This window comes from Solanum tuberosum, unplaced genomic scaffold (genome assembly GCF_000226075.1).
Source record: "Solanum tuberosum cultivar DM 1-3 516 R44 unplaced genomic scaffold, SolTub_3.0 scf00103, whole genome shotgun sequence".
In the NCBI taxonomy this organism is placed as follows: domain Eukaryota; kingdom Viridiplantae; phylum Streptophyta; class Magnoliopsida; order Solanales; family Solanaceae; genus Solanum; species Solanum tuberosum.
Genome location: NW_006239027.1, coordinates 835,957 through 858,323, shown reverse-complemented (window position 1 = coordinate 858,323; position 22,367 = coordinate 835,957). Strand labels below are relative to the sequence as shown.

Here is a 22,367-nt window from a genome sequence, read left to right as displayed (position 1 = left end):
GAGTTATTCAAACTTGCATGTATTTAAAGCTTCATATTTTCTACCATGTTCTATGAAAACATGCATGAATATATATAGAGTGTTGTACCTTTTTTTTCCTAATCATTTAATTATGAGAGTTCCCTTTTTCGAAATAATTTTTTACTTTATTTGCAAACGAAAGAAAGAGTTGAGAAATGATTGTGACAATTATCAGATTCAGACTCAAAATTTGAGGGCAACGGGTGCCACTATCATCAGTACGTCAATATAAAACTCTTAAAAATGATAATGATAGTAAAGTACAAGCTTCTCTATGATCGAATAAAATTAATTTGGTATAATATAGTATAACAAAAGTACTGTCACGTCCCGAACCTACACCCTAGACGAGACTGGCACTCGAGAACCATTTCTGGCCCCAAGCGAACCCTTGGCCTAGCTTACTTACTCAACGGAAAACTTAAACATAAGAAACGTAACTCATGCAATAACTTAAGAGATAATAACTTAGCCAAACTGACAACTCAAGTCTTCAACGTATACAACTGAATTGAATAAGACTAAAGAACTATACTATCCGTCTATGAAGCCTCTAAAAGAAAGAGGGATGTCGGGATAAGACCCCTGATCATCCAAACAACTGAAAACTAGAAAGTAATGTAAAAAGGAGCCCTCCGAAAAGCAAGGAGGCTCACCAATAGACTCTGAGTGCTCAATTGGATCAACGAGGCGCTGAATGATGAGCTTAGTTACCTGTGTCTTCATCATGAAACGATGCAGGCCAATTGGTATCAGTACATTAAATGTATGAGTATGCGATTGGAATGCTAAACATAACATAAGCTTGAAAAGAATCTGAAAGAAACACTTACCTTGACTTTACTCAACTCCTGAATAACTCAACTTAATATAAAGCAATAAAACATATGCAATATATAGAAAGCTTTTAAAACAGTAGAAACAACTTAGTTCGTTAAAGAAAATGCAATAACAAACTCAACTTTACTCATATATAAAGTAATATAGTTTCTGTGGGAGTTTCTCTAACCGACAACCACCATTATGAGCCTAAGTGGTGATACATCGTCTTGCCCACGCTGCCAGAACTGTCCTATACTTTGTCGTCATATAGATCGCCTTAACTAAGTAGATCCACTAGTCTATGCTAAAAAGCACTTAAGGAGTCATCTAAAAAGTATAATCATTTACTACCCATGATGACTACATGGTTTATGGAGACATGAGTTAATATGAACTCGCATACCCATATCGGTGCTCAATACTACTCCAAAAAATATACTTAGCTCATATGTTGTAAAACAAAACTTCTTTCTTTGGTTTGAGATAATTACTCAAAAACTTTAGCTTAAAAACTCTCTTAGAAATCGGTGTTTCCCTTTCTTGTTCAAATATGAAAACATTATAAACTCTTGGGGATACTTAGTTCCCTTATAACTTTTGGAGAAATGAACTCAACTCTTTACTCTTTGCTTAACTCAAAACTTAAGTCTTAAAACAAAGTTAAAACGTTTGTGAAAGACTTTTGAAAACTTTATGAACTTCCCTTGACTTGATTCTTAACTTCTAGACTTGACTCTTAACTTTCCTTGAATTGAATTGAATTATGGATTCAAGGTTAATGATCTCATGTTTATGGATGATTTCATGATGTTTAGATGTAACTTAGAGTGTTAGAATTAACTAGAAAACATAGGTACGTTGCTAAGGAACTAGTACGAAAAGTTGGGGAAAAAATGGAAAGAACTGGTGTCTTTGGCGCTGGGCGCCAGCCCTTGAAATTCAGAGAGTGACTTGGGGCGCTCTGGTTGGCGCGGCGCCCCAGAGGTCAAAATTCAAAGGGCCTTTCTTGGGGCTCTGAGAGGGGTGACGCCCCAGGCTCCTGCCCAGGTGAACTCCGACTTTTCACCTTCGTTTTTTATCTCTAAACCCTCTATTTCAACTTAGCTCTTTCCCCAAACACTTAGAATCAACTATTCCATCAATATATACAAGATTCAAATCGAAATTACACCCGAAAAAATGAATCAAATCTCAAGAAAACTTCAACAACACAACCCACAAGAATTCAAACGAATTTCATCAAGAACTCAAAGGATTTACTTTCAAATCAAATATACTTTGCTGAATTGAATCATGATTGGCACGTGGGTGAACTAACCCAACACTATGTGATCTCACATACATCGTAGGGATCACCCCTGGACGAAATCCACAAGCGAAATCCTTACGAACGATGATCTTGGCTCTTTTCTCCTCTTTTCTCCTCTTGCGTTCTTTCTCCAAAAACCCTTACACTATTTTTCAAAAGTGTAAAATGAATCCTATCAGTTTAGACCCTAAAATAATTACCAAAAATGAATTTATTATGTTGGGTATGGAAAAGACCAAACTACCCTTTCAAAATCCTGATTGGACTTTCCTTATTCGAACAACCCAACTTCCAATGGGCATATATCACTCATACAAACTCGGAATCGCGCAACCTTAACGGAATTGGAAAGATTATTCCAAGATCTTTCATACAATATCTAGAACCACACCTAACTCATCCTGAGCTAGGAGTTATGGTCGTTTGAAGTTGACCAAAACTCAACTTAACATATTTAACAAATTTTTCCAGATTTCAATTCTTTCCAAAAATGACTTTTCAAATTCTTAACTTCTTCCTAGTTATTTCAATTTGCGAGATATTACAAGTACCTCCTTTATTCATAGTTGAACTTGACACATTTTTATATTTTACAAACAATCAATAATAATGAAATCACACTAGAAGTACATTCCATTTAAATCAATACATCATTTGCAACAATTTGAGTAATAAACATTTAAAATAATATATATTAGTGCTTAAATAGAGCTCTTTTTATATATGTTCTTGTTACATCACCCTCAAACACAACTACTCTTACATTGATTTTGAAAATAATAAGCTACACTCAAATCACATTATAACATATTAATGTCTAATCAAATATATGAAAATTTTAATCCAGATCCTTGAAACTTTTGTTCAATGATATGATTGAGTTTATCATTCATCTCGACAGTAAAATAATTCTTCCAATCTCCAACTTTCCCTCGGCGAAAGAAATTTTTATTTGCCACTCCAGCTGACATTTTCCCATGTGTATTCACCTCCAAATTCCTCAAATTTTCAAAGCTACACATTCTTAATATTTCATCCACAACTCCACAATTTTCTTCCTCTATGGAAAATGGACATTCCAAGAATTCAGCCAAGCGTTTAAGCTGAATTTTTGGTTGCTTTTTAATTTCTTCATACATCAAGAAAAATACTTTATCAGGATTTTCTATACTTTCTTTCCAATAATCCAACACCTGATTCCAAAATGGTCCATAAAGACTCACACCCTTACAAAAATGATCAAACATTTCTTCAATGGAATTGATATCTTTATGATTATCAAGTCTTAAATTGTTTGCAAAATTCCACATAGAAATAAAAGTGTCTCTTGGATTCCTACATAAGTAAACAAGTTTGGTTCTTGAATTCTTAACTGATTTTGGCAATGAAGCAAAGGGCACATGAGTTGCCAAGAGTCTAGGTGAAGTGAACGATGAAAAATCAGGGACTTGACCATCAGCATATAGATCAAGTTCCAAGAACAAAACGAGATCATGAGGGTTTTTTAAAAGTAAGGGGTGATCTTTTTCAAAAATAGGATGGTTATTTCGATTCACTAATGCAAATAAAAGTGATTTTAACCAAACAGTTCCTGATTTTGGAGATGTCACGAGAATGATATCACTATCTTGAGCTTGAAATTGTTGTTGACATGCAATCACACCTTGAATTGCTCTTGATGATGACCAAAAACCTTGATAATTGTAGATAGTTGATTCCATCCATCCTTTTTCTTTAGGTAGGGTAGAGAGAAATTTTTTACACTCTTCACTTTGGTCCTCTTGTAAATATTTGGGAGGAGAATTTTGAGATGTTGTCATTGGTTTGAATTGAGTGTTTTCTTCAAGTTTGAGATATATATAACATATATACACACAGATACACTCATTATTTACGTGAATATTTTAGTCATACACTACATGTGAGCTCTCTACTTCACGCTTTTCATGTCTTTCTATTAACAACTTTTAATTCACTTTTCTTATTATTCTTTATCAAGACTCAAGAGTGGTGTTATTAACGTGAGTGTCTTACAATAATTTGTGAGCCACATCACACTTCATGCTATGTTTTTGTGAGTGCAAAAAGAATTTCTCTTTAAAGAGGTGATTCGTTATCCTATGCAAATTTATAATTTGTTTTAGACTTTTTAAATTATATATATTTTTAAATTCGATATTCATTCAGACAATGTCACGTTATTAATGGAAACAAAAAGAGTAATATAATAGTGATAAGTAGCTGGTGATGTGAAAATGAAAATTGAAGAACCTTAGAAACAAGGCATTGCATCTCTTGTTATCCATTATTAAAGAAAAGGAAAGAAAGAATTTAGAGATGAGTGTGAAGATAATACAATAATACATTATTATTTATAAACCCTCGGTTCAAGTAAAACATATAAAATTAGGTATGAAAAGAAAATACATGAGTAGTGAAGAAGTTATGTTGAAACAATGGAGAAAAGGATAATATCAACAAAAATTAGTACGATAATCGAAGCAAAAGAAACAACATGTAATAATAAAATCAAAGAATAATATAGCATGAGAGTAATAATAATAATACTTTTAAAGAAAACTGGATCATATTCTCGGTAAGCTTATCCTTGACTTCCATATCCTCTTATCTATGATCATCTATGCGATAAACTTCAAGTCTGTCGTGTCTTGTCTAATCACATTTCTACAATATTTTTTTGACCTACCTTTACCTCTTTTTAGACCCACCATAGTCAAACTCTCACATCTCCTCACTAGGGCACATGTGCATCTCATCTTCACATGTTCGAACCATCTCAATCTCGATTCCCTCATCTTATTCACCACGGGGTCATTCCACTCCGTCCCGAATATCTTCATTCCTAGTTTTATCTCTCCAACAAGTATACTCATACATCCATCTCAACATCCTTATTTCCGCTACTTTCATCTTATGAATGTGTGAGTTCTTGATCGGCCAACAATCTACCCATAACAATCACTTTATAAGACTTACCTTTAAATCTTGGTGGCACATTTTTACTACACAAAAAAATCGGATGTGATCCTCCATTTAATCCACTTCGCTCCAATACCATGTATAACATCATCACCAGTCTTCACATTTTCTTTGATTATTGACCAAAATACTTGAAATTTTCTCTCTTTATAAGAATCATGAGTAGTATATTAATAATCACCTCCACATCTGCCTCGTGAGTTATGTCACTGAACTTATACTCTAAGTACTCTGCTTTTGTCCTGCTCAACATGAATTGTTGAGCCCTAGGATCTATCTTTAAACCTCCAGTCTATCATTAATCTTTTCTTATGTATCTTCGATCAATACTTCATCAGTGGCGGAGCCACATGTAGTTGAGGGGTGTCAGCCGACACCCCTTCGTCGGAAAATTACACTGTGTAGCTAGAGTTAAATTATTTTTTATGTGTATATATTACATATTGACACTCCTTGACTTCTATGCGATTTTAGTTTTTTATATTTTGACACCCTTTAGTCGAAGTTCTGGCTCCGCCACTGTACTTCATCATCTACAAATAGTAGACCATGACAACTCCCTTTAGATATTTCGAGCGTGAAGATGATGATTTCTATTATTTTATTATTATCATCACAATATATTACTATGGTAACCATCGTCACACATAGAAGCTCCCAAAATGAGTTTGTTGCTCGAATAGTCAGTCAATTATTAAAATTATATAATAAAGTCAAACATTGTTTGGGTAAAAACTCACTCTTCTATAGGTATTTCACAAGAAAAATCATTCTGATCAATTTTGTAAATTTTGAGCATTCAATTCTTGATTTGACATTTGTAGCAATAATTGTTGGACTTAAAATCAAAATAAATAAATAAAAGCCAACTTCATTTTCAGTACTATAGTAGGAAGGATTTGGTGTGAAATAGTTATAAAAAAAATTACTTGTCCGTGACACAACAAAAATAATACTCAACAGGTGAACTTTTAAAATAGATTAATCACAACACAACTATTTCAAAATTCACTTTCAAAATAAATAATTTCATTCAATTGTCATACAGCATATCAATGCCTAATCAAATATACAAAAAATTTAATCCAGATCCATGAAACTTTTGTTTAATTATATGATTGAGTTTCTCACTCATCTCTAAAGTAAAATAATGCTTCCAATCACCAACTTCCCCTCTACGAAAGAACATTTTAGTTTCCTCTCCGGTTGACAATTTTCCATTTATATTCACATCCAAATTGCTCAAATTGTCAAAGCTACACATTCTTAATATTTCATCTATCACTCCACAATTTTCTTCCTCTATAGAAAATGGAAATTCCAAGAATTCAGCTAAACGTTTAAGCTGAATTGTCGGTTTCTCTTTAATTTCTTCATACATCAAGAAAATTACTTTCTTAGGCTTTTCTATTCTTTTCCCCCAATAATCCAACACATGATTCCAAAACGGACCATAAAGGCTCACACCTTTGCAAAAATGATCAAACATTTCTTCAATAGAATTGGTATCTATGTAGTCAAGTCTTAAATTATTTGTGAAATGCCACATTGAAATAAAAGTGTCCCTCGGATTCCTACATAAGTAAACAAGTTTGGTTCTTGAATCTTGGACTGATTTTGGCAATGAATCATAAGGCAAATGAGTTGACATGATTCTAGGTGGAGTGAAGGATGAAAAATCAGGGACTTGACCATCAACATAGAGTTTAAGTTCCAAGAATGGAACAAGATCATGAGGGTTCTTGACAAGTAACGGGTGATTTTGTTCAAAAATAGGATATTTTTTTCGATTCACTAGAGAAAATAAAAGTGCTTTTAACCAAGTAGTTCCTGATTTTGGAGTCGTAACAAGAATGATATCACTATTTTGAGCTTGAAATTGTTGCTGACATGCAATCACACCTTGGATTAATCTTGGTGATGTCCAAAAGCCTTGATAGTTATATATATACGATCCTATCCATCCTTTTTCTTTTGGTAGGGTAGAGAGCAATTTCTTACAATCTTCACTTACACCATCCTCTTGTAAATATTTGGGAGGAGTTGGTGAAGAGGTTTGAGATGTTATCATGGTTTTGAGGATTGTGTGTTTCCTTTTTGTTTGTATAATGAAGGCTTACTCATGAGGGTATATATATAGAGGGGACTTACATTGCATACAGTAAACGTTTTTATTTTATTTTATAATATCAATGAATTTTAATCAATAATAATAGGTTAATTAATCTAAATTAAGACGGAGATAGTAATATATTTTTATACTCACATATTAACTTTTTAAAAGAGGTTAGGTCATATGTCTAATCTGTTTATATATGTATAAAAATTATACATATATATGTTTAATTATAATTTTGACTTTTTAAAAAGAGGTTAGGACTTAGGTCATATGTATAATCTCTAAATAAGAAAATATTACTCACCAATATACACAAAATGTTTATATATATATATATAATTACAATTTTTTTATATATATATTTTTTCATATTGCCGCTTTGATCTCTCTTTCTTGCCATGTATAGTGTGTACAAATTCAACTATGAGTTGGTGCCATGGGTTAATTAGTTAATCGGACTTTTCAAAAAAATTGTGATACTTAAATCAAATTCTTCAAAATACACTATTTTAAAAGAATTTGACATTTTAAAAAAAAGTGTTAGGTGATTGTAGTCCCTTTAATTTAATGATATGATTTGATGTGTGTTAGGTGTAATTGGATTAATGTGTGTGTAAGTGTTTGATTAATGTGTGTTAGGTGTTGGATTAATATTGATTCACTCGTGTTGGATTCAAAGGCAAAATTTTCACTAAGGAGTTTAATCAAAATAAGAAATGTAATAAACACACGTAAAAATAAAAAAATATTCAAAAGCTACTAAATATATAACATAAAAAATAATATTAACCATATATAAATAATGTATATTTTGATTGAATTAGTTGGAAAATAAAAAATAATAATATTTTAATATGAAAAAATAGGAAATGAAAATTTGTTTTCCACTATTTTGATGATAATCAGTTTTCTACCATATGTTTTTTCAGTAAGCTGATTCAGTAAAAAATAAATAAAAAAATATGTTCTATGACATAAATTTTCCTCTCATTCGCAATGAGAAAAATCTTTATTTTAAACCGTGAGTTGAAAGTAAGCACTATATTAATTAACTTATAATAATAACCACAAAACATCTAACATCATTTAAATCAATGTTACAGGAAATTTGGAATATCCCATAACCATTAATGATTATTTTTTTCTCCCAACAGCAGCTAGTAAATAAGCATGATATATAAATATATATTCTAATTTCTAAGCTATCAAACTCGATATATACGTGATTTAAGAAAGATTAATTTCCGCCCACATTATCATATAAAAACCTTACAACTTGACGTTGGCATGACATTTTTGTGGTTATAAGTGTCTTGTCAATGATTAAAATAAAATAACGTTGAGTGATGTATCTAAAAGTGAGACGCAATGTATTGATGGGATGTTGAGCAATGTATTCAAAATTGGGATGCAACGTATCGAGATGTTTTGATATGTATGCGAATTCCATCAAATTTAAGGGATTTTAATAATTTGAAAAAAATAAAAATATGATATAATTAGCTCTTAATACTATAAAATTTGTGAAAGACAAAATATATAAACTAAATAAAACCCTCTATATTTTTTCTTTTAAAAAGAGAATTTATATATAGTACCTTATTGTGATGCAGGGAAAAGTATAAAAATAACCCCTTAAGTATTAGAAAGGTCACAAGAAAATAGCCAAAGAGAAAATGAGTGGGTATATCCAAACAAATAGAAGAACTATGTACAATATATCCTAATTCAATTCTAAAAACTAGCGTTTACAACATAAAAATCGTCGAAAATTATCAAAGCTCATTCGTTTTCATGTGTGTGTAACAGCGTGAAATTAGCATATAACATTAGGTAAATCAAGACCATTTGGATATTCTGGAGGCAATTTTTTTTTTTCAATCGATGTGGGACACTAAATTAACTCCCTACTAGCTCTTTAGAGAATTTCTTGAATCAAACATTTGAAGTATGAACAATATAACATAATAGGAGTTAAGCATTTGATAAAGTAATTAACAATTGGAGTATTAGGATGTAGCGGACTTAGATACGATGATAAGGAAAATAGACTAGCTTGAATCAAATTCAATTCAATTTCAAAAGATAACTCATGAAGTAAGGATTGTTCAAAATTAATATGTAAAGAGATAAGATGTACTTAATTTCCTTAAGTACTAACGTGGGACACTTGACAAGATAAAAAAAAGCTTCTTGCTTGAGAAAATAACAATGTATACATAGTATTAGTACGTAACTTTGAATAATTGAGTGGAAAGCTACAAAATTTGTAGTGAGATTCCAAGATTTGGTTTTGTGGTCATGGATGATTAGGAGCTAATTTTCATATATTAAGCTTGTTCTTCTTTTTTCTCTTGTTATTTGATGCTTGGGTTTTTTGGGAATTAAATATTGTCGAATGTGATTATTCGAATCAAATCTTTGTTAAAGTGGGTGGTTTTCCACCCACTTTAACAAATAATGGATGGGACTATCTTGAACTTTCGTGTAGCCTCGTCCTCATAGAAGGCTCCCCATTTCATTTTACTGGTCCATATTAACTTACATGAGAAATATTTATAAATAAGCTTCGAAAATTTAATTTAATCTGAGTAGCATTGAAAGAAAATGAGTGATAAATGTATCCCAATTTGCTAAAATGAACCAATAAAATGAGTATTCATACAATATTTTATATAACAGAAATGTTAATGTTGAATAAGTGTTCTTTAATACTAATATTTTTTTCCATAAAGTCATAGTGGGGACCGGGGGGACATATTATAACTTTAGCCTTGATCAGCATAAATAGATGTCTAACAAATTGCTTGGACTTTTCCCTAAATTTGTTTCGAAAAGTCAGTTACACGTTTAAATTATTGTGATAATCTATTACACATCTAATATTATTCAAAGTGATATTAATACCCCCTTAGAAGGTGACATGAGACAGAAAATATCTTCACCTTTCTTAAAGTGCGTGAGAAGAAGATGACCTATATTACACATCTAATATTATTCATTTTTCATTGCCTACATTTTTCAAAAACTCATGGAAGAAAATAATTTTCTATCTTTATCTTCTTTATACTCGTCGAGGCACCACCCATAATCATCACAATGTTATTTTTGTCTCAAGCCACCAATAACATATTTGATTTTACACACAAAGAATACTAATTATCAAAATTTCAAAAGAACTATTACATATATTTGAAAGTTTTTATTTGTTTCGCCGGCAACAATGGTATTGCCCACCGCCTATCGCCGGCGCCAACATCACTAAACTTCATAATCATTTTATTGTCTCATGTTCTCTCCTCAAATTTCTTGTTTTCCCTTCAATTTATGAATAACGAAGAAAAAAGAAGAAATTGATTTTAAGAAGAAAGAAATGTAAGGGCCGGGGGTAGGAGGAAGAAAGCCTAGGTTTCTAGTTTTTGCAAAAATCAAAGAAAATATTAATGAAAAATGGTTTTAAAAAATTAAAATAATCTTATTTACGTGTCAAAACGCGTGCATAACACATTTTCACACAAAAATTGATATTGTTTTCGAAAGAGGATATTAATTTTACTTTAAACAAAATTGAGTGTGTAATACGTCGTCATGATAGTTTAATGGTAGAGAATGACACTATACACTAGTCGTTTTATTTTCTTGTGATTGCTTCGCTGGATATGAAACGCATTGCAAGCTGTGACAACTATACACTAATGTGTGTATATATATTGGCATTCATCATGAGTAAATCTTTCATCATACAAACATAAAAAAAAAACACTCCTTTATTTCACCACAAACTATGTCAATATCTCAAACTATTCCACCACAAATTCCTCCCAAGTATTTACTAGAGGATGGACTTAGTGATGAGTGTAAGACATTGCTCTCAACTCTACCTAAACAAAGATCATGGCTTGCATCACATGATTTCTACAATTACCAAGGTTTTTGGCTAGATCCAAGACTACTAGGAGGTGTGCTTGCGTGTCAGCAACAATTTCATGCTCAATAGAGTGATTTCATCCTCGTAACAACTTCTAAATCAGGAACGCCTTGGGTAAAATCACTTTTATTTTCTCTAATGAATCGAAAGAAATATCCTATTTTTGAACAAGATCACCCTTTACTTGTTAAGAACCCTCATGATCTTGTTCCATTCTTGGAACTCAAACTCTATGTTGATGGTCAACTCCCTAATTTTTCATCTTTTACTTCACCTAGACTCTTGGCAACTCATTTGTCCTTTGGTTCATTGCCAAAATCTATCCATGAATCAAGAACCAAACTTGTTTACTTATGTAGGAATCCTAGGGACACTTTTATTTCTATGTGGCATTTTGCAAACAATTTAAAACTTGATCACACTGACATCAAGTCCATTGAAGAATGTTTTGATCTTTTTTGCAAGGGGGTGAACCCTTATGGTCCGTTTTGGAATCACGTGTTGGACTATTGGAAAGAAAGCATAGAAAAGCCTAACAAAGTACTTTTCTTGATGTATGAAGAAATTAAAGCGCAACCCAAACTTCAACTTAAACGCTTGGCTGAATTTTTGAAATGTCAATTTTTCATGGAGGAAGAAAGCATAGAAAAGCCTAACAAATTACTTTTCTTGATGTATGAAGAAATTAAAGCGCAACCCAAACTTCAACTTAAACGCTTGGCTGAATTTTTGGAATGTCAATTTTTCATGGAGGAAGAAAAATGTGGAGTGGTTGATGAAATATTAAGAATGTGTAGCTTTGATAATTTAAGTAATTTGGAGGTGAATAGAAATGGAAAATTGTCATCTGGAGAGGAAAATAAAGTCTTTTTTCGTAGAGGGGAAGTTGGAGATTGGAAAAATTACTTCACTAAAGAGATGAGTGAGAAACTCGATCATATTATTAAACAAAAGTTTCAAGGATCTGGATTAAGTTTTCTGTACATTTGATTAGGCATCAATATACTATATGCCAATAAAATTAATGCAATTATTTGTTGTGATGTTTGTTATTAATTTTGGGTGTAATTTTTGTGCTGCGGAAAGTTCATTGAGGGTTAACTAGCACATAATTACACGCAAAGTAAATAGAGAAAAAAATACAATTAGAATTTAACAAAGTTCGACTAAGCAGAATTCAAGACTAATTAGCTTATAATAATGACCACAAAACATCTACATCATCATTTAAATCAATTTGACAGTAAATTTGGAATATATATATATATATCTAAGCTATGACAGATGTCTTCACAGCAACACCAGAGTAGGTAACTTCAGCCACCTTCTCAACCTCCCAAAGTTGTGGTAATATTTCCTTTATGTTGTGGATACTTTCTAGTGCATAATCTGCACCTACAACTTTTTGGGACTTCCCAACCTGAAAATTATAACAACAATATAGCATATGAGACTCGATACGTAGTTTAAGAAAGATTAATTTTTGTCCACATATCATATAAAAACCTTACAACTTGATGCTAGCATGACTTTTTGTGGTTATAAGAGTGTCTTATGTCAGTGGTAAAAAAAATTAAAAATGCAAAGTTAAAAGGATTTCTAGATATATAAATATATGTGTTGTTATTTATGGAACATACTAAAGAAGAAAAAATATCGTATAAAATGAAACAGTGGAAGTAGAAGTACTTACCAGAACTGTATCAAGACCTACACGCTTGCCAGCTTGAACGTTACGCACACTATCTTCAAAGAAAAGCTGGAAAATAGATTTTTTTCAAATGAGTATATATTAATAGCCTATTCGGCCAAGATTTTGAAAAGTCAAAAGTGTATATATTTTTTTTCCTTCAAAAAGTGAGGTGTTTGACCAAACTATTGTGAAAAAATAAGTGTCTCTAGAGAGTATTCAGAAACTATTTTTCAGAAGCTAAAAAAAAAAAAAAAACTCTAGTTTTTTCCCAATAGTACATCTATGGAAAACACTTTTGATAAAAATATCCTTAGAAATACTTTTTGTTGCTTAATAGTGCTTTTCAAATTTTATTGGTCAAACACAAACATTGTCTCACTTTGACAATAAAACATTTTTCAAAATAAGCTGATTTTAGAAATTCTTACTGTTGTGTGTGGATTAATGATGTTGGCAAGGTCCAATGCCCTTTCAATGGCAACTTGTGAAGGTTTGCAAAGAATTGGTGTCTTTGGCAACACTGAGTCAGCCTTAGGTTGAGAAAAATGTCCAATTATGTCAAAGATCTCATGAGAGCCATTATTAGTAGTAGCATTGCTCTTGTCAATTGGATTAAGAGTCTCAAAGCATATTATCCCTTCAAAACAATCTTCCAATCCAAGTTTATTTAGAACTTTGAGAGCATGGACCTCATCAGCATTAGTAAAGATCTGTTACACAAAAAGAAAATGAAAAAAGAACATTTAGAAACATCAAAACACACCTAAAGTATCACGTTTTTGTTAGTTTACTATCTGAACTATCACTATTCACTAATTATTAATCAAAACACATTCAAGCTAACTAGAAGCTAAAAAACACGTGACAATCAAGTTAATTTGCCCATAAAATTTCGTTCACATGACAACTGAATTCATTAATTTTGAAATGTGTTTTGATAAAAAGTTAATGATAGTTAAGATAGAAAATATAAGCACGAGATAGTTCAAATAGAAAATTTACAAAATGTGATATTTACGCTTATGGATTGTATTTATGGACTTACAACTTTGCGGATCGGTAGGCTTAGCAAAAGACTTCTCAGAATAGGGTCAGGCCTCAATTTTTCATAAGGCAATCCACCATGGACAAAACTGCAAATTAAACGTCAAATGAATTTTGTTGTGAACCAAGCTAGCTCTATAAGGGCCTATGAGTTATAAGTAGTGAATGAGAGTGGGCCAAGTAAAATATTGGAGTGTTTTATTTGGGATCCAGGCCCAATTAGCATTTAGTTAAAAGGGAAAATGAGTTAGAAAGAAGGGGGATGCATATTGAAGAAAATGTTTGTCCTCTCCTCTTCTTCTAGAATCTAAGCTCTCATCTCCATTCTTCTTCTATCTTTAAGTACTCGTTATTTCAATATTTCTATTGTAATTCGGTAGTTGATTATTGCAATTAGAATCTTAAGGTTGTAATCGTGTTTCAAAGTTCTTATTAATATAGTGAGGATTTCGGGTTGTTACATTGGTGCTTTCATCCAAAGAACTCCACCAGCGGCTATGTTTCTACCTAGATTCAGTGGTAATGACAACGACAACTCGAAGAACTGGATTTTTAGGGCAGAGTTGTACTTCACATATCTTGGCTTCGACGAGATGGACTGGCTACCTCTTCCTTCATTCTACTTTGATGGTGAAGATCTTTGCTGGTTCGATTGGTTGTTTCGCAACAAGCTATTTTTCGATTGGAACCATTTCAAGGATGCATTTACTCAACGATTTCAACAACAAACCAACATAAAGGTGCTGGGGCGTCTAGCTAATTCCTCACAGGTTCATTATGACTCCGTTAATTCTGTCCAGATTATTTCACAATCAGTTGTGGTGTCTCCCTTTCCTGTTTCCAGTCATTTTTCAAAGTCCTCTGCCATTGCATCAACCTACAACACAGGAAACTCACAGGCAGACCATGTGTTTGATAAATTGCCTGTGAAGTATCACACTGCAGATGCCTGGGATTTCACTAATGGAGGTATCACCAGTCTAGCGGCTTTAGACAACACATTAACTGCTCAAAACGGGAGATCCAAATCAACAACTGCTTTGGTAGAGGAACCTTCTGTCGTGAGCATTGATTTAGTGTTCGCTGAAATTTCATGTAAAACAGCGAGCCGCAACTTCCACGATCCTAATGCTAGTGTCCATGATGAACATCAGTCTGCACGTGTAGTTTCTAAGGTGTCTGACACAAGCATCTGCGGAAATGACAATTTACCACCTGAAGTAACCATCCAGATGCTCGATAAAAGTCCCCACAACATTAAACTCGGGGAGATAAAGTCAATTGCACCTCGAGTATCACTTCTAGTTCCTTTTGATGGTCCAGAAGTTGTTAGGCCGAATGAACATCTCGTACGAGATATGTCAATGAGGTACGTAGATGTTAACTCTCTTGCTAGTGGCTCTCCTAAATGGAAAACTGATTTGGAGTCCTTCGATGATTGTTATCTTGCTGATTTTTTCATGGAACCGGTGGATAATGAAGAACTATATCTCAATATCTTGACAAGTTTAATGCATTCTGTTAAAATACTTCCTAACACAGAAAATGGAAAATCCATCCGGGAGTTCAACGGTGAACAGATTTTGAGTCAATTTCCATTTGAACCTGCTGCTAAATTCCTTATTGTAACCATTCCCACAACTATAGCGGATCCTTGTGTCTGGGATCCAGGAATAGGTTTCGATTTCATAGTTCTAACAAGTTATACAGTATACAACGTGAAAGAACTGCTATTGCTGGGATGTACTGACAGGTTATTCTTAATTGTGTATTCAAACTCTATGAATAGAGTGTGGGATCCTGGACAACAATGGTGTGTAAATTCCTACTTGCGAATTCTGTTCACATGTCTGTCAATTGCATATACACTAGCCTTACATCGATATAATTATGATGCAACACATGAGGTTTTGGCGGCCAACTTCAAGCACACATTAGTTTTACATCTTCACTATATTATTTTGCTTGGTACCATGTTACTGGAGTGGAAAGAAGTAGTATTAAGGAGTGGATATAAGGTGAAGTTTCAGGTTGAGCCCCCTTCTACAAGTTACATTATGGGGTCCTTGAGATGATAGAGTGGGCTGCACGTCATAGATTACATCATGGCTTAGATACTGCATTAGTTTTTGTTATCCTCTTGAACAAGTGTATGTGGCCGCAGGGCAGGTTATACCTGAACTCCATTTGATAATGTCGAAGAGTTTTACTGTAAATCACAGAGAGCGTGGTTGTAATTGGCTTATATCAGTTTCAATGTAGAGGTTTGGGGGAAGGTTAGCTTCTAACACTATTCATCGATACTTCAAGGTGAATATTTCAATTGATTGTAAAGGAATTGATACGAAGGCAGAATGGAGTAAGAAGGGAATTGCAGATATGTGTTGGTTGCCGTTGGAAAATATGACAAAGGTCTCCTATGTTATTGGTAGTATTGCTTTCATAAGTTTGGGTCAGATGTTTAGGTGCAGTGCTCTTTTGGATATATCTCAAATTATTAAACATCTCTGCCATGTTCCAAAGCTAATCAAGAATTGTGCAACCATGTCTAGACTACTCCAAGCTGCCAACCAAATTATGATATTATTCCTACACGGTTTTGCCTGCTCTAACCGAGTTCATTATACTCCACGTTGCCGAATGATGTATGAATTGGTGTCTTTGGCAACACTGAGTCAGCCTTAGGTTGAGAAAAATGTCCAATTATGTCAAAGATCTCATGAGAGCCATTATTAGTAGTAGCATTGCTCTTGTCAATTGGATTAAGAGTCTCAAAGCATATTATCCCTTCAAAACAATCTTCCAATCCAAGTTTATTTAGAACTTTGAGAGCATGGACCTCATCAGCATTAGTAAAGATCTGTTACACAAAAAGAAAATGAAAAAAGAACATTTAGAAACATCAAAACACACCTAAAGTATCACGTTTTTGTTAGTTTACTATCTGAACTATCACTATTCACTAATTATTAATCAAAACACATTCAAGCTAACTAGAAGCTAAAAAACACGTGACAATCAAGTTAATTTGCCCATAAAATTTCGTTCACATGACAACTGAATTCATTAATTTTGAAATGTGTTTTGATAAAAAGTTAATGATAGTTAAGATAGAAAATATAAGCACGAGATAGTTCAAATAGAAAATTTACAAAATGTGATATTTACGCTTATGGATTGTATTTATGGACTTACAACTTTGCGGATCGGTAGGCTTAGCAAAAGACTTCTCAGAATAGGGTCAGGCCTCAATTTTTCATAAGGCAATCCACCATGGACAAAACTGCAAATTAAACGTCAAATGAATTTTGTTGTGAACCAAGCTAGCTCTATAAGGGCCTATGAGTTATAAGTAGTGAATGAGAGTGGGCCAAGTAAAATATTGGAGTGTTTTATTTGGGATCCAGGCCCAATTAGCATTTAGTTAAAAGGGAAAATGAGTTGGAAAGAAGGGGGATGCATATTGAAGAAAATGTTTGTCCTCTCCTCTTCTTCTAGAATCTAAGCTCTCATCTCCATTCTTCTTCTATCTTTAAGTACTCGTTATTTCAATATTTCTATTGTAATTCGGTAGTTGATTATTGCAATTAGAATCTTAAGGTTGTAATCGTGTTTCAAAGTTCTTATTAATATAGTGAGGATTTCGGGTTGTTACAAATTTCAAGTCTAACTCAAAGAAACAAGAATTACCAAACTATATAAGAAGTTTCAAGATTTCATCCCCGTCTAATGTGGGACATTTCTTTCAACACCTCCATGCTTAGAAACTTTCTGGACTGAAGCGTATACAATCATGGATGAGGAGTATATTCACAACTTCTACACAGTCCAGAGGCCCCCACGTCGTATACCATGTGGAATCTAACTCGTGCCTTAAATAATTGCTCAAAAAGAAAAGAATTACCCAAGTCTTAAAAATTTCGTTTCAACCGATGTGGGACATTTCATTCAACATTAAATTCAATAACATAATACAATGAGAGTTTAAAAATCAATTGAGTCCAAATACTCACCTATGATACTCATCATAGTCAAAATTGTAGCCAATTGCCTACCAAAAATAAACAAGTTGTCTCATTAAGTTATTAAAATTTGTCAAAATTAAAATTTTTACTATAATCATAATTAATGCTAAAGTAAGAATACCCTTAGGCCTGCCATTGTGGTTCCATAATTCTTGTACAATAAATTACCCAACTCAACAATTTTGCTTTGTTCTATTCCAAGCTTTTCAACCATATAATCTGTAGATGCACATTAATATCTAAATTAGAGACATAATTATATACTAATCATTATTTTAAAACTTTGAAGTACATTTCAAGTATTTATACCTTCAATGTTCTTGGTGACATCAACAGCCAGACCAATACTAAGGGGGTAAAGAGTGTCATCTAGATCTGTAAATTCCAAAATAAAAATAAGATGAAATAAAATGAAGAAATCGGATTTGATATCGACTTCCATTTGGTCATAAATTTTGAAATTGAAACTTGAAAATTTGAATTTCTGAAATATGAAATTGTGTTCGGACATGCATTTTACTAAGGAAAAATATTTGAATTTTCGTGTGTGGAAGTTCCCAAAACTGGTCTAAACCAACTTTTGGGAATTTGAAAAATATTTGAAGGTCAGATTTTCAAAATCTAATTAAGTTTCATGATCAAATAAATATTTGTAGATAATCTTTCAAAATTTGTGATCAAACGCTAATTAAATTTTAAAAAGATAACGTACGTACCAAAAAGAAGACATTCATATTTTGACCTCTGAGCATGCCCGTATTCCATTTTGGCCTAGAAAAAGGAAATAAAATACATAAGAATATTTAAACGAAAATGTCTTATTCATAAACTCTACAGTTCTTAAATCTTACTTTTAAGTTCTCTCTATTACTTTAAGTTCCCTGAATCTTACTAGAAAACCTATTATAATATGAACTAGGATAGATAAATTTTAACTAGACATGTATTAAATAAATATTAAATAACAAATCTTGTAGTAATAATTTAGGATTCCTATTCCATCATTAAATTTATATTCCAACAACATTTAACAAAGATAATCTAAATCCTGAAAAGTCAGTCTAAGCCTCAATCTACACTTCTACATATATGGCTTCCCAATAATTGAGTTTCACACCTCAACAACTTGAATAATATATGACAATAGGGGTACTCCGACCCCAATTAAATAAATTCACTCACTCAATTTTTAAATTTACTCAACCCTAACTCTTATCAGACTTTTTTTAATTTTTTTATTTATACTATTTAAATTTATTTTTTGTTAAAACCCTCTAAAAGTCGATTTCACGAAAATAATTTTAACAAAATCAACCCCATAGTAGATTTTTTTGGCATAAGTAATCAAGAAAATGCAAACAAAGGTCGATTTCACAAAAATAATATTAAAAATATTTTTTAACAAAATTGACCTCCAGAGGTCGATTTTTCTAGCGCCAACAACCGCAAAAATGCAGATCGACCTTTTTGGAGATTGATTGTTTGTTTTTAAAAAACAATAGCAAATACCAACCTTTAGAAGTTAATTTTAATTTATTTTTTAATAAATGTCACGTGAATTTATATAATTTGTTTTGAAACATTCAACGTTGATTGTAGTCAAAAGACATAAGTGAGCTAAAATGTAATAGTCTAGAGACATGTTTGATCCTTTTCCATAGAGAAAATGAAAAAAAAAAAAAACAAGATATAAAAACTAGTTAATCGTCAGCCAAAACTTATTTAATTGATCAAAAAATTAACACAACACACATAAAAAAAGATCAAAATAAATCCCAAAAAACATACCAAGAAATCAAAATGGGGAAAAAATGAAGATACACAAGACTTTTCTTTGTAGTGAAAAGTGTTTTTGCAAGATTAGTAGCCATTCATCTTTGGATTTATATAGGCAAAAAGCGTTACATCTTTACCCATTGGGATCCTCATAAATCCAAAGAGTTATCCTCTTCTTTTTTTTTGGCAAAGAGGATTAATTATTTGTCCTCTCTTTTTGTTCTTCACCCCTTAAATAATAATATGGGATAATACATAAATGTATTTTTTAATTTGGTCTCAACTAGTTTAATTTTGATGAGTACAAGTAGACATTCACAAAACAACATCATACGTATAATTCGGAGCTATAATTTTTAATAAGAGAGTTCAAAATCTGAAGACTTAAACACACGAATTAATCGAAGGGAGTTCGACATCTACTATATATACATAAAAACATAGTTTTAACCATGTATAAATAGTAATATTTTTTGTCGAAGGGATCCGGATGAACCCGAAACAGTATGTTGGATCCACCCCTGCATATAGGGGTGTACAAAACCGAACCAAATCGCAAACCGAAAAAAAAACCCAACTAGTGGTTGGCTTGACTTGGTTTGGTGTTGAAAAAAAAAACCCAACTATATTTGGGTTGGTTTGGTTTTAACTAAAAACAACCCGAGACCAAACCAACCCGACATTGTATATATAATTTTTAAAATTTTATTTTATACATAAAAAATGTTTACTTTGATATAATTTTAAAATATTTCTTATACTTTTTCATAGTTTTTATCTTTTAATATATTATTTCAAGTTTGGAACTTAGAATTTTTGAATGGTTCCATAAAGATTATAGTCCATAGATGTTGGTAATTAAAATAAAACTTAAATCAAATTCAAATTATACTAATGCAAAAAGAAAATCAATTTAACACTAAGAATGATAATAATATTGAATATTTGTTCTTTGGTTTTACATTGGTTTAGACAATTAAAGTACATAATCTAATTTTAATTTCCTTTAATATTTAGTCATGTAACTAATACTTATTAAACTTATTTTAGTACGATTTAGTACTTTTAAATTATGATCATTTTCATTATGACTTGTTAATTTGCAATATTTGCTTTACGCGATTTCATTATTATTATTATTATTATTGGATATTTTAGTGTCATTAATCATATCATTGTTTGTGTTGTATTCTTAAGAAATACCTTAGATAGTTGTATTTTGGTAGGACTTAAGAAATATTTGAAGTACAAGTAAATTATATGTTTGTATGAATTCTTTAGCGGAAAATCCGAAAAAACCTGAAAAATCTGAAAAAATCCGTAAAAACCCGAGGTTAAAAAATCCGAGTTTTATTGATTTGGTTTGGTTTATAGATTTAAAAATCCGACACAAATAGTTTGGTTTGATATTTATAAAATCCGAACCAACCCGACCATGTACACCCCTACCTGCATATATTCCCACAAGAAAGATTTGAAAGAGTAGTTATACGCAAATCTTTCATTTTTTAAGAATAGTTAAATGCATATTTAAAGAGTTTTTCCTCTTCTTCTTTTTTTGGCAAAGAGGATTAATTGTTTGTCCTCTCTTTTTGTTCTTCATCCCTAAATAATAATAATGGCATAATACATAAAAGTATTTTTCAATTTGGTCTCAACTAGCATTTATATCCTTTAATTTTTTATGTGCATAAACAGACATCACAAAACAACAACATATTCAATATAATTTTACAAACGAGGTCTAAGAAAATATTGTGCATGCAAATCTACTTTCAATTTTTTTTTGAAAAAGAAGTCAAATGCTTGTTTAGTATAATCTCCCTTCTCTCCCTAATAGTATAGAACTATGATACATTACTCTTAAATATACACACACACACATATACATTACTCTTAAAATGTAGCAGGATCTAAATGCTTGCACCAACCCCACATGCATGATTTTAGCATATTTGGAAAATATAATTTTAACCCAAAGAATAAAGTTATGCATAAGTTAACAATATCTTAATAATATGATCCTCAGAAATTGCAACATTTTAATAATATATTTTCTTTTATTTACATCTAATAATATTATATTGTATAATTTTTATTCTTTTTCTTGTTTCTTTTATATAATAAAGTTTAAGAAAGATTTCATCGACAAGGAGTTGGTGTGGTGTAGTGGTTATCACGTCAGTCTTACACACTGAAGGTCCCCAGTTCGATCCTGGGCATCAACATTAATTTTTTGTCCCGACTGAAATGAATGTTTCCGCTATATTATTTTATATTTATTTGTTTTGATTTCCCATCGGTATTCGATACTCATATTGAAGCTCGACTGAATTCGCATGCATTGTAGGGGTCATTTTCTGGATGGCGCTAACAAGACTTTTCTCATTTCCATATGCTTAAATAATAATGTATTTCGGTCTCGTCTTTTACTTACATGGCATTCTCGTAGAAATGCATAGTATAAAAATGTGGGCCCATTCAACTTTTCAATACATAAAGAATAAAATTAGAAGGCATAGTTATGTATTATGCCAAAGTTAATGTATTATGCGGCTAATCAAGACATCATTAACAGGCTTCAAGTTGCAACAAATTTAGGAGGCCCATAAGAATTCCCCTTCCATGTA

General features: G+C 31.9%; 3 protein-coding genes, 1 non-coding gene and 1 pseudogene across 4 annotated transcripts; 2 read left to right on the top strand and 3 right to left on the bottom strand.

The window, feature by feature from the left end:
* Positions 1–2,880: 2,880 nt before the first annotated feature.
* LOC102603392 (cytosolic sulfotransferase 12-like) lies at positions 2,881–3,972 on the bottom strand. Its single transcript, XM_006348735.2, has one exon. The coding sequence runs from the start codon at positions 3,970–3,972 to the stop codon at positions 2,974–2,976; it is 999 nt and encodes a 332-aa protein (XP_006348797.1). The 3' UTR covers positions 2,881–2,973.
* A 2,232-nt stretch (positions 3,973–6,204) lies between these two features.
* Positions 6,205–7,270, bottom strand: LOC102603057 (cytosolic sulfotransferase 12-like). Its single transcript, XM_006348734.2, has one exon. It carries the CDS (start codon positions 7,221–7,223, stop codon positions 6,216–6,218), a length of 1,008 nt encoding a protein of 335 aa, XP_006348796.1. The 5' UTR covers positions 7,224–7,270; the 3' UTR covers positions 6,205–6,215.
* A 3,758-nt stretch (positions 7,271–11,028) lies between these two features.
* On the top strand, positions 11,029–12,238 carry LOC102602724 (cytosolic sulfotransferase 12-like; annotated as a pseudogene).
* Positions 12,239–12,469: 231 nt separating this feature from the next.
* Positions 12,470–14,411, bottom strand: LOC102602380 (uncharacterized). The gene is made up of 5 exons (XM_015309270.1): positions 14,398–14,411; positions 13,938–14,025; positions 13,321–13,602; positions 12,893–12,958; positions 12,470–12,619 (listed from the first exon to the last, which is right to left on the bottom strand). Exons 1-5 carry the CDS (start codon positions 14,409–14,411, stop codon positions 12,470–12,472), a joined length of 600 nt encoding a protein of 199 aa, XP_015164756.1.
* A 7,481-nt stretch (positions 14,412–21,892) lies between these two features.
* TRNAV-UAC (transfer RNA valine (anticodon UAC)) lies at positions 21,893–21,965 on the top strand. Its single transcript has one exon. It is a non-coding gene; the product is annotated as a tRNA-Val (tRNA).
* The last annotated feature ends 402 nt before the right edge of the window (positions 21,966–22,367 follow it).

Excerpts from the sequence above, each read along its gene's own strand:
- LOC102603392 (XM_006348735.2), bottom strand. The coding sequence starts at position 3,972 with ATGACAACATCTCAAAATTCTCCTCCCAAATATTTACAAGAGGACCAA.
- LOC102603057 (XM_006348734.2), bottom strand. The coding sequence starts at position 7,223 with ATGATAACATCTCAAACCTCTTCACCAACTCCTCCCAAATATTTACAA.
- LOC102602380 (XM_015309270.1), bottom strand. Across the intron at positions 13,603-13,937 it reads GCCTACCGATCCGCAAAGTT|ATCTTTACTAATGCTGATGA; the intron begins GTAAGTCCATAA and ends TTTGTGTAACAG. Across the intron at positions 12,959-13,320 it reads TCATTAATCCACACACAACA|CTTTTCTTTGAAGATAGTGT; the intron begins GTAAGAATTTCT and ends TCTATTTTCCAG.